Genomic DNA, 12,365 nt, shown 5'->3' with positions numbered 1-12,365 from the left:
GATGATTATGACAATTCATTAATTGTTACAGGCGATATTGACAATGTTATTTATTTTAAATTAATTGTAAAATTTTACACTTTGGGACAAATAAATAAAATAATACATAAAATAACATGCACGTCAAAAAATAGTACATAGAAACACTTAATTAAAACTATACAACTATGAATACTCAATTACAAAAATAAAAAATAATAAAATTCAATTAAATTATCTAAATTTATAAAATACTTAAAACTTAATTAAATTTAATAATATATATATATATATATATATATATATATATATATAAAAGATTAAAAAAGATATTATCTTCACTCAAATGTAAATCACAACTATTAATATTATAAGCCTATTGTTTTAATATAATTATTTTCGAATTTTAATTATATCAAATAATTATTACAGAGGTTGTACTATGGTATTCGCAACCACACCCGTCACACAAAAATTTATGGATAAAATATTCATCCCTACTTAAATTACACTTACAAAACAAATCAATAATCACATAAGGGAAATTAAAACAAAAGTCTTTAAAGGTAAATTTTAATGGGAGAGAAAATAATAAATCTAATATAATATTTAGTTAAATAGTAAACAAAAAGTAAAAGGAAATTTGATTATTAAATACAAAAAATCAAATTTCTATTTCTTATATTTTCTATTTAAATTTATTTTAAATTTCTCTCTCATTTTATTCTGACTTTCAAAATATCTTCATATTTTTTTACCGAGATAATATAAGAAATTGAAATATATATATTTTTAGGTAGATTAGAACTAAATACAAATGTATATTTTTCAGAAAAAAAAACTAGTTTGAATTTTTATACATTCAAATTCAAATAATTGAATCGAAATTTAAACTTATACCTTTTCAAAGAAAATAGTTTAAATATTTATAAATTGATTTGATATCAGTTTTGCATTCATATATTTTTTTAAAATTATTATAAATAAAAAATAATTAAAAATAAGGATAAGTAATATGTTTAGTGAATATCAAACTTAATTCAATGTAATAATTGATAATATAGTGTGATAAAAAATTATTAAAAAAAACATATATTGTGAAACATCTTGAAACATAATTTATTTAAATAAACAGTAATTAAAATTCAATATGCTCTCTGTTAATACTTCACTTAATTCAATTTTATAATTATTAAAATAAAAAAAAAAGTATGCATGAATATTATCTCCATACTCACTTTTTACATAATATTAGGTACTGATTTTTTTTAATTTAGTGCAAAAAATAAAACAATAAAAAATATACTTTATATCTTCTGTTTCTTTTTAATAGCTCGTGTAACATTTTTTTTTCTTTATATAAAACTAAACAAAAGCTTTTGGATGAACCTAACTAAATTATCTTGTTGTATTACTGTTGTATACTTGTTTATATTATTGTATTAAATATAACGTGTACCAATATCAAATACAAAAACTATTTTATTTTTAGAATATTAATTATTTGCATATTTTGTGAAATATGAAGACTCATATTCCTAGAAAATGATATTAAAAATATTGTTAAATTTAAATTATTTATGATTTAAAGTCAATTTATAAACATTTAAACTATTTTATTTTAAAATATATATATTTGAATTTAATCCAATATAATTATTTGAATTTTCTTTCCATAAGACTTCGTTTAAAAAGTATATCAATTTAGATTTAATTTCGATCTAATTACATAGATTATATTTGGATTTTGGGATTATATTGTTTGAAAAACTAATTAATTAATTCCAAGAAAGCATAGACAAAATATTGAGAATTTATTTATTTTTAAATTATTAATTAATTTCCCATTTTAATAAATATGAAATAATTCAACAAATTCTGATTCTAAAACTTATTCATAGAAATTATATAATAATTTAAAATTATTTTAAATTTAAACATTCTTTTAAAATATATCAATTTTAAAACTATAACAAACTAATTTATAAACTTAAGAATATCATGTTTTTAAAAGTGTGAATTGGATTATATTCATGCCCATATCTAATATTTGTATTAAAAGTGACCTCTATACAAAAAATTGTAAACATGTATACAAAATTTTCAACTAAAATATCATGTTCAAGGAATGAACTGACGGTGATTTTGACCTACCACCATCCAAGTACCACTAAAACAAAAAGAAAAATGTTCATTAATTTTGATGAAGAAAAATATAAAGTTGAGTTATGAAATGGTAATGATCCATAATATCTAATTAATGGGTGGAGGATAAGATATGCAAAGTATTTAATTAAACCATATTAAAGTGTATATTATCACAACATTTTCATGGATCAAAATTACACAAGACTTTTTAGAAAATAATTGAACTCAATCAATAAAGAAAGGGAACCCATTTTGAAATTTTCATCAAGAAAATCATGTGATGCACAAGTAGGTCAATCATTTACAAGAAAACAAGCAAATATCATCTTTTTCTTTTTCTGTTTTATCATGTAACGAAACAAAGTAGGAAGAAGAACAAGCTCTTACACCTTCAATGTCAATTTTGTAAACCAGAAGCTTCTTTCTTTCTCTGCAACTTGTTCTGTAGGCAACAACCACATGTAACACTGCCAAAGAACACGACCACACGAAGAGAGTTATCTGGGAGCCTCTGTCGTACCTTAGTAATTCTGTTTCTCCAACACTTGTGTCGTAGCCAAACAAGTAAACAACTTTGAAGCAAACAAACATCAGAGACATCACAGAGCATAACATGGTCACTCCCAGATAAGGCCCACGTGAAAGCTTTGGTCCATCACAAAAACTATAAACACCTACACAAAACCCACCACCCACCAATCCCAACACACAGGAATCAATCGGAATCTTGCATTAGACAGCTTTGGTATCTTTTCTCTGATTGTAATCAGAAATATTTTATCCAAAAACTGTTCTTTTAAACTAAACTGCAAGTATCAGTACGAAAGAAAGATTCAATTTTAATTAGAAAGTAATGCTAAAACCAGTTTAAAAAAGTTTGATGAAGCTTAAAATTCAAAAGGGTATTCGGAAATGGAAGATTTGGTACTTACAGAAAATGAGAAGTGATCGTGCAATAGATAGAAGGGGTATGTCAATGAGAGAGTATCCGAAATGGTAGTTCTGAAAATGGGAGAAAAGAGAAGAGGAAGAAAAGGCTGAGAATAGAACTGAAGGAACAAGTGCATCGACAATGACCAATAGAACTGGGGCAGAGAAAATAAGAAGTGAGAAAACCATCGTGATCAAGAAGAACACAATCTTCACACCTCTCAATACCCTCTTGGATTTCTCTTCCTTTGGATAACCCATCTTCTTGATAACTTAGCTTTCTTTCTGATTCGAATACTTCAAAACTACTGTGTTTATTATGCACAAAGGGTAGAAGCAATTCACAAGAAAAAATGAAGGAAAAACCTTAAGAAAGAGAAACGGCAAAAAATGATTAGAACTTTAAACGCACAAAAATTAAGACTTTCTATCTTTTTCTCTCACCACAAAACTCTGTTTTCTTCGTTTCAATGTTCTTTTAAGTTGGCGCTTTGGGAGGGTGATTCTCTATGAACCATGAATCGTATTGAAAATGAATCTTTGTTTAGATTTTGGCACGTGTCCCCTGATTTGAGATCTAACGTAATGGCTCTGGTTTTGGTGATTTCAGTTTTCAATATTTATATGCTAATGGGCGAATGCATGGTAGAACCCGAAGATCAAACGCATGTAATTACATGCTCTGTTTTGTCTTTACGAGTCACATAGGTATAATTAATTAATTTTTGTTTTCTACCTCCGTACAGTTGAAAACATTTTTTTTTTAGTTTTTCTATGAGTATTTATAAAATTAAAACAAAATAATGTTATTAAAAAACTAAAATTAGTTTATAGTATGTGTCTCCATCATTTATTTTGTTGCAATTTTCATTCTTTTAAAATTAAGCATGCTGATAATTCTTTTAAAATTAAGCATGCTAAGAAGGAGTATATTACTTTAATTTCTTTTATAAGAGTAAATTTATATAATTTGAGTAAAAAATAGATTTAACTTTTTGTAGAGGGTGATGGTTAGTTTAGAAAATAAATATACTCACAATGGTAAATTAGGAAACAAATAATTAGAGAAAAAAATACAATATATTAATAAATTATAATTTCAATTATTGAATTTAAATTAATATTTACCATTGTCTTTTATCAAATGTTTTTTTTTGTTTCCGTATTTAAAAAGATAGTTTAAAACTATGAAAGAAACAGGCTATTTTAAAGTGCAGGTTGAATATTTGTTATCACATTAACAAGTTTATCCTATAAAAATTGTATACAAGAAATGAGTTCCTTTAAAATTTATATCCTTTTCCATTTCTAAATAAAATATTTAAACATCTCTAAGTTATTTGGATTTTTTTTCTACTACTCGTGTTCTTCTTTCGTATCTTTCTCAATTCTCACTCTCTATTCTTTAACAGTCTACCATTTCTAATGAAAATATAATTCAAAGTATGATATATAAAATAAAATACATTAGACACTACCATTAGTTCAAATTTTAATAATTTTTGAGCTCCACATTTTATTTTATTTTATTTTAAAAACTGAATTCTGCTTGATAAAAATTTTGATTAGGAAAAGTATTATATTATTTTAAAATCTGAATTAGTTTCTAGAAAAGACATAGTCATATTTTACTAAATGCGTGTTGACGAAAGGCCAAAGATTTGGTAAAAAGTAAATATAATACATAAAAGGATATCGCATTTCAAAACTTGGCATGTATATGATTGTGGGAGAGAAGGAACCATCAATTTGCTAAGACTTTTCCTTCCACAGCAAACGTTCACGTAGTCAAATGATCCAATAATTTTATTAATTAAAATATGCATGCATTTGTTTAAGAATAAATAGTTAATTAAGGAAGATGTAACTGTTTTTTATCCTTTGTAATTCTTCTAATTTTAAGTTTTAATCATTAATTCATTATAGGAAAGAAATGGTATAGTTTTAGTTACAAATTAAATCATCTTTACTACTATTAATTGATTCTACTAATGGTCTTTCTTTGACATAATTATAAAAGTTATGGAATTTTTTTTTTATACTTATTTTTTTTATAACATTTTAATATAACATACGTTGTATTTTTTACTAATTTATTATTTATTTGTTAATTTATTAAAACAATAACACCTATATTGTAAGGGTCTGATAAATTATTAGGCCATTGGGCCTTACATGGGGGCAAATAGGCCCATCACTCTAAGGCTAACCAGACCTTAGGAAGGGTTCCTCAGATTTCTAACTTTCCTGAACTCTTTTCTCTCTCTAAACTCTTGTGCCCTAAAGCTTTCTCTGCCTTCTCTCTAGATTTCCAACTCTCTGAACCGTAAGAATTCGAGATAGGCGCTACCCAAGCGTTCGCGGCATATAGAGCCTCATTTCTACCGAACGTTTTCTTTGTTCCGACCGGTAAGTCGTTTTTCCCTTTTTCATTCGCTGTCTTTGAGCCTAGGGCATGCAACGTTACTGGTTGCATGTCACCAGTGAAGTTTCCTTTTCATACTCTCTATCAAATCAAGCTCTAAGAGTTGTTGATGTCACCACTTGGGTGGTTTATAGGGTGTGGTGGAATTTTCGTGGTGTGAGACACCATAAAGGAGTGTTCCTGTGAGCTTGGTAGTTCAACTTTGAGGTAAGGGGAGCTAGTTCTACTCTTGATTTTACTGTGTGGAGTGAATGCATGATAAAATTTGTAGTGGTATGTTGTGGAAGCATGAACTTGGTTCTAGTTAAACTTGAAATGCATGTATGGAAGTGTGTGTTATGTGAATTTGGTGATTGATGGTTATAAATTGTTTGGAATGACTTAGAATGATGGAATTGTGCATGTTGGAACTGTTTTGGCATGAAAATTTTGTGGCAGTGCTGGTAGAAAGGGAATCAAGTGTCTTTAGGGTCAATTTTAGGCCATTTTAGAGGAAATGAGGTAGTGATTTTGAACAAATGAGGTCTGCAGCATTATTGGGCTATTGGGGCAGTCTTACCAAGTGGATTGTGACTTGTTTGAGTCACCAAATTGGTCAAAATAGGTACAAAGTGTTAGAATTGGGTTTGAGGTCCTCTAGTTATTGAGTTAGATGTTTTGGAGTAGAAATTGAGTTGGTTTAGTACATCTAATTCCTATCTAAATGACCAATGCAATACTTTACTTTCATCTATAAACATGTTTCATATCAATATTAATGTTACAGATTTTAGTTTGTTCATTTGGATATGTCTAAGATGCACCAAAACTAGAAAAATCACGTTGTTGTCAAAAACTGATAAGAATAATCGATTATCTCACTTGATAATCAATTATTTTAGTCAGAGAGTTGTATCCTCTTCAAAGCTCTCGCAAATAATCGATTATCACATATGATAATCGATTATTGTCATCGGAAAATAATCCAGGACAGTTTTGGGTGGTTTTCGGGGTTCCAGATATCATTTTTGGACGTTCTTTAGGTCGTTCTGGGAGGTTTTGACCCTTCTGGAGCCATTAGTAAGGGTCTCCAAGCTGTTTGAATTAATTAAGTATTGATAATTAAAAGTCCTAAAGAAATTTGTGTTAATAAGTGATGGTTTTGTGAAAGTATGTAATGTATGAGTTGTTTTTATGACATGGTTGATGTTATATGATGGTGTATGGGTTTGGTATGAGACAATATAGTAAGAATGCACTTGAATGACTATGAAATTTTATGTTTGATGAATCAAAGTGGTTTATGAGGTACATTATTGATCCAAGAGGAATATCATGTGATTTAAAGTGGTCAGATTGAATATGAAATTAAGATCTCTCGGGTGGATCAGTTAGTGTATTGAATGAATGTGAGAAGCTTCCATATGGGGGGTTATCCCTAACACTCCAAAGGTCTTTCCTTCTCACTTAGAGAGGATTGACGCGTGTGGTGGTTGTAGTGGGAGGTCCTAGGGTAGGCGCTACCACTGAAGGTCTATTCCGCGGTAACGGACTAGCCTTATGTATGGTCGGGTGGAACCCCTCGGCAAGGGCTTTGCAAAGCAGTAGGGGTCATCACAAGTGCACAACCCGCCCCAGCTCTACATACATTCTATGTCCGGACGTGTCTAGGAGTCTTAACATGATAGGATGCTTGCTTTAATGAGTTTTGTGAAATAAATACTTATGTTTATGATGACTTACATGTTTATGTGTGTATGGACGTTCTTGGAAATGCTAGGTTGAATTGAAATTATCTGTATGTTTGTTTGAGACCTAGCTCACCCTTGCATTGTATGTGTTGTATGTGTTTGTCTTTCCCTTTGCGATGGTCATCCAATCCTTTGGATGTGAGCAGTAGGTGATGATGTACCATTAGATTAAGCTTTGGAGGTTGAAGAAAACCCAGCCCCTAGTACTTAGGCCTTCTACTAGCTCTTAGTTGATTAGCTGGTTATTTTGAAAAACTCCTAGCTTTTATTTTATATAGTTCGACACTTTTGGAAAACTTTTTAGGTCTCTTTAAAATTTCAATAGCCTTGTATTTTGGAGAACTTTGGAAACTTGTACTCAAGTTTGATTTCGTTTTAATTCCCTCTATCTTTTGGATGACTGTGTACATATTTAAATACTATTATCTCTATCTCTCAATTGCTTTTACATATTATAATAACTGAATCCTATTATATTTTATGTGTATATGATATTTTGGGATGTCACATTTATGGTATCAAAGCATTTTGTCCTTAGGATGACCTGTGAGTTGTGGGTTTGTCGTGTCTTCTCTATGAAGAATTGAGTCTAAATGGTATAATTTACCATTTCCTCTAAGTCTAGATAGTAGATTATTGTTTCTAACTAGAGGTTTTGAGAACAGAAAACGTCTTGGTAGGAGTGATGAGGGTGCACACTCATGACTTTTATCAAAGATGATTTTCCTTTCTTAATTCTGAAAGTTTGGAAAACAGTAAAGGTGGTGATTCTAGTATTGTTGTCAATAGAAATTCTTGTCTTGTTCTTGCCTTTGTGATAATGTATTGTGCTCTATAGTGATAGAGAAATGCAGATTCAAGGATAACTTGACTTGTATACCTTTATTAGAACTGGTTTAAGCCTTTGAGACAAATTCTTGCCTCGAAGATAAGGAGTTAGAAGACCAGAATCTTGGTTTCACAAGACGAGTGAAGATATTGGAATTTAGAAGTAATGTTTTTGGGTGAAGTAAAAGTTCTCAAGAAGAGAGTCAGAAGATCAACTATCGTACGTTCCACAAGAAGAGTGGGGTTCGAAGGCTAGATTAAGAGGAGATTTGGATAAGCATGGGTGTAGCAAGGTTTGAGAAATCAATTTGGTTCAGTATATCAATAACGTCAGAGGTTAGAGGAAAGGGAAGTGTTGGTGAGCAACAGAGTGACATTGGGTGAGATTGGTATCTTGAGTTGGCGTATCAGCAATGTTTGAGATCTGAATAAGAAAAGTGGTGGATAGTTTGAAGTTTAAGTTAAGAAAGGAATAGGAATTCTAAAGTGGGTCCAAAGGGAATGAGTATCAAGAAGAGAAGAAGAGTTTGAGAAATTGTCATTTAAGGCATAGAGCAGAGTTACGGAGGAAATAGTCGAAGGCAGAATTGCCAAGTTGAGAGAGAGCATGAGGTATTTGAAGAAGAATGAAGTATTGTAAGGGTCTTAAGTTAAGTGAATAATTGGAAGGAAATAGTAAAGTTTTCTCAGGAAGTGGATGTTTAGAGTCAAGTTTAGAATGATGTTTCAAGATAAGTGGTTCGTATAGAAGAAAGGTTTGATCATTGACTGAGATGAGAGATTTCAAGTGTTGAAGGAAGGAGTACATCAGAATGTCAGTTTGGTAGGAAAGTATAAGGTTAGAGAACTAAGATCACAGTGGATGAGGAAATGAGAAGAAAAAGTTTTAGAACATATGGCAAAGGGTGGTCACAGTATAAGTTGTGAAAGAGGGTATCGCGAATGATCAGAGTTATGAAGCTGCACGTTGTGATAAAGTCAGTTTTCATCGAATGTGGTTTTATGGTGATGTTCAGTGACCGGCTGAGTTCGATCAAGATAGAAGTAGATGTTGAATAATGGGTTGCAAAAGGTAGTGAGTTGGAAAGTTCAAATAAGGTCAGAGGATTGGTGTTGTTGGTTAAGGGTATCTTGAGATTTAGAGGATTCAAGATAGGGTCTGTATTTCTGAAGATTCTGAGTGAAGAGGGCAATTCTTGAAGAAGAAGGTTTTAAGTTAATTTGGTCGAAATGAGTGCATGAAGAATTCTAAGTGATGTGGCGTTTGTGGAGTTAACCTAAGGGCTTGGGTTTGAAGTCTATATGGAGTGGTCTTGGCAAGGACGGAAAGCGAAGGTGGTGCGTCAAGTATAGTTGAACAAAAGATGGAAGCAAGTGTTATGAGAATCCAAGATGTTTGAAAATTGTAAGGGAAAAAGAGATGGTGTTGTTCTTTCATAAATTTGAGGTGTGATCATAAGGGAGGTTTGATTGTTTCAATTCGATTTTGGGTGGTTATGGTCTTCAAAAGAAGTATGGTTTTGAGAAAGAGAACAAATGGGTATGTATTAGACGTGGTTTAAGTTATATATGAGAAGAGGAAGGGTTGTAGAAGTCAGATGATTCTAGTAAGGATAAGTGGATAAGAGAAGATAAATCTTTTGGGTGTAAGAGTTTCGGTTAGTGTTCTGTGACAAGTATGGGATTTGTTTTATAAATCTTGAAGAAGTGGAATTCATTTTGGAGTGAGGTCTTAGGCAGCACCGGTGTCAGTAATCTCTTTATGGATTGTGCATGTTAAAGTTGAGTAGTGTAAGAGGAAGGTGGAGTTTTGGTTAAAGCAGTAGTGTTTGGACTCCGTGTAATCATAGGGAGGACTACAAGGTTGAAGAATCTCATAATTGAATTTGACGATAGGTTGGAACAATCTAGTATAAGTATTAGCAAGCTGAAGTGATTTCGAGCATGGAAGTTTTGGAAGAAGGTTTTTTCAAGGGCAATCATTTTTCGAGTTACCGTTGTCATGAAGAAGTGTCCTTTAAGTCAACTAGTGAACAAGTAAGTATGAGGATCAGAGTAGCGTAGCAGATAATGGTGGGCATGTTCTTATCAGTAATAGGTATGCGTGAAGAGCTCTTATAATCAAGTGCTAGTAGTTTGGGTGATGATGTCATTATTTGAGAATGAGTTGAGAATGTGTAGTGATCTTCAAAAGTCAGAAGTGAGTTCATGTCGGCAAGAAATAAGTAAGAGTTAGAGAAGATAAAGTTAGCCTACGGTTTCAAGCTGCAACGTCAACCTTAAAGTGGGAAAGTATTAATGGACGATGAATAGAGTACGTGCGTTAGGGGATCAAGGAGATGAGTTGAGTTACGGTTTCGAGTTAAGGAGTTACTCTTGAGGTAAGAAAATGTTAACAGATGGTTTGAATAAAGAGAAGATTCAGGTTCTTGGTTTGATAAGGATTGAGTAAAAGTTCGTTGAAGACTATGGAGACTACGGTCAGAAAGAAAGTTGCAAAGAGATTTCATTAGTGTAGTTGTAATACTATAACTAGTGGGTTTCTCAAAATGGTTGAGAAAACGTAATTTGGATGATCTTAGTTGAGATGTATCATAAGTTGGCTTGATATTGATCAAGTTAGTGATCTCAAGTCGAAGAGGTTATGACTCTAAGTATGATTTCAAGCTAGTGGATCAAGAATTACATAGAGTTCAGGTCAGTAAGGCAACATAGTGAAAAATGGAGTGCTTAAATTGGTTTTGTCGTTGCAAGGAGAAGAGTTCTATTGTGCTAATGGGATAACATAGTGGGAAACTATACTACTCAAGAGTGTAAATCAGTAAAGTAATGTGAAGTCCTCAAAATGTGTATGGTTGAAGATGATCAAGAGCATAACAGTTGGTGGATTAATCAGAAGTGGTAATGATAAAGTCAGTGGTGTGGTGGTTCTTAGAAGAAGCAAGAGGTGGTAAAAGAGTGTCAGTTAAGGGTCAATTTGAAGTCAAGACCAGTAGGGGTTTTAGAATAGTTTTACAAGAAGTGGCAAAGGATGGGTGAGGAGTTGGCAGCGTGGTTGACACAACATGATTGGTTAGCCGAAGGAGAGAATTCTCAAAAGCTGAGGTCTTGGGGTTCAAATTTATTTTAAGAATAATGGCTGAACCAATATACACTATTGAACATTAGAGCATTTTAGCATAGAGGCAGAAACCATTAGTCTAGTCAAGGTCGTTTGGGATGCTGGGACAGGCGACTCTAGCTGGGAGCTGGAGGACAAGATGAAGGAATTTTGTCCCCACCTATTCACTGGTAAGTTTAATTTTCGAGGACGAAAATTTTAAATTTTTGGGGAGAATGTAAGGGTCTGATAAATTATTAGGCCATTGGGCCTTACATGGGGGCAAATAGGCCCATCACTCTAAGGCTAACCAAACCTTAGGAAGGGTTCCTCAGATTTCTAACTTTCCTGAACTCTTTTCTCTCTCTAAACTCTTATGCCCTAAAGCTTTCTCTGCCTTCTCTCTAGATTTCCAACTCTCTGAACCGTAAGAATTCGAGATAGGCGCTACCCAAGCGTTCGCGGCATATACAGCCTCATTTCTACCGAACGTTTTCTTTGTTCCGACCGGTAAGTCGTTTTTCCCTTTTTCATTCGCTGTCTTTGAGCCTAGGGCATGCAACGTTACTGGTTGCATGTCACCAGTGAAGTTTCCTTTTCATACTCTCTGTCAAATCAAGCTCTAAGAGTTGTTGATGTCACCACTTGGGTGGTTTATAAGGTGTGGTGGAATTTTCGTGGTGAGAGACACCATAAAGGAGTGTTCCTGTGAGCTTGGTAGTTCAACTCTGAGGTAAGGGGAGCTAGTTCTACTCTTGATTTTACTGTGTGGAGTGAATGCATGATAAAATTTGTAGTGGTATGTTGTGGAAGCATGAACTTGGTTCTAGTTAAACTTGAAATGCATGTATGGAAGTGTGTGTTATGTGAATTTGGTGATTGATGGCTATAAACTGTTTGGAATGACTTAGAATGATGGAATTGTGCATGTTGGAACTGTTTTGGCATGAAAATTTTGTGGTAGTGCTGGTAGAAAGGGAATCAAGTGTCTTTAGGGTCAATTTTAGGCCATTTTAGAGGAAGTGAGGTAGTGATTTTGAGCAAATGAGGTCTGCAGCGTTATTGGGCTATTGGGGCAGTCTTACCAAGTGGATTGTGACTTGTTTGAGTCACCAAATTGGTCAGAATAGGTACAAAGTGTTAGAATTGGGTTTGGGGTCCTCTAGTTATTGAGTTAGATGTTTTGGAGTAGAAATTGAGTTGGTTTAGTACATCTAATTCCTAT

The 12,365-nt window shown here is 32.3% G+C and overlaps 1 protein-coding gene across 1 annotated transcript; it reads right to left on the bottom strand.

Moving 5' to 3' along the window:
* Positions 1-2,367: 2,367 nt before the first annotated feature.
* LOC108337857 (uncharacterized) lies at positions 2,368-3,488 on the bottom strand. Its single transcript, XM_017574460.2, has 2 exons — positions 3,060-3,488; positions 2,368-2,801 (listed from the first exon to the last, which is right to left on the bottom strand). The coding sequence occupies exons 1-2, from the start codon at positions 3,316-3,318 to the stop codon at positions 2,425-2,427; spliced, it is 636 nt and encodes a 211-aa protein (XP_017429949.1). The 5' UTR covers positions 3,319-3,488; the 3' UTR covers positions 2,368-2,424.
* Between the last annotated feature and the right edge of the window lie 8,877 nt (positions 3,489-12,365).

The sequence above is a fragment of the Vigna angularis genome, chromosome 7 (genome assembly GCF_016808095.1).
Source record: "Vigna angularis cultivar LongXiaoDou No.4 chromosome 7, ASM1680809v1, whole genome shotgun sequence".
In the NCBI taxonomy this organism is placed as follows: Eukaryota; Viridiplantae; Streptophyta; class Magnoliopsida; order Fabales; family Fabaceae; genus Vigna; species Vigna angularis.
Note: the sequence above shows the minus strand (reverse complement) of the source record. Positions and strands in the feature narration are given on the sequence as shown.

Coding starts and splice junctions, on each gene's coding strand:
- LOC108337857 (XM_017574460.2), bottom strand. CDS start 3,318: ATGGGTTATCCAAAGGAAGAGAAATCCAAGAGGGTATTGAGAGGTGTG. Junction 2,802..3,059: donor ACGATCACTTCTCATTTTCT/GTAAGTACCAAA, acceptor GGTTTTGTGTAG/GTGTTTATAGTTTTTGTGAT.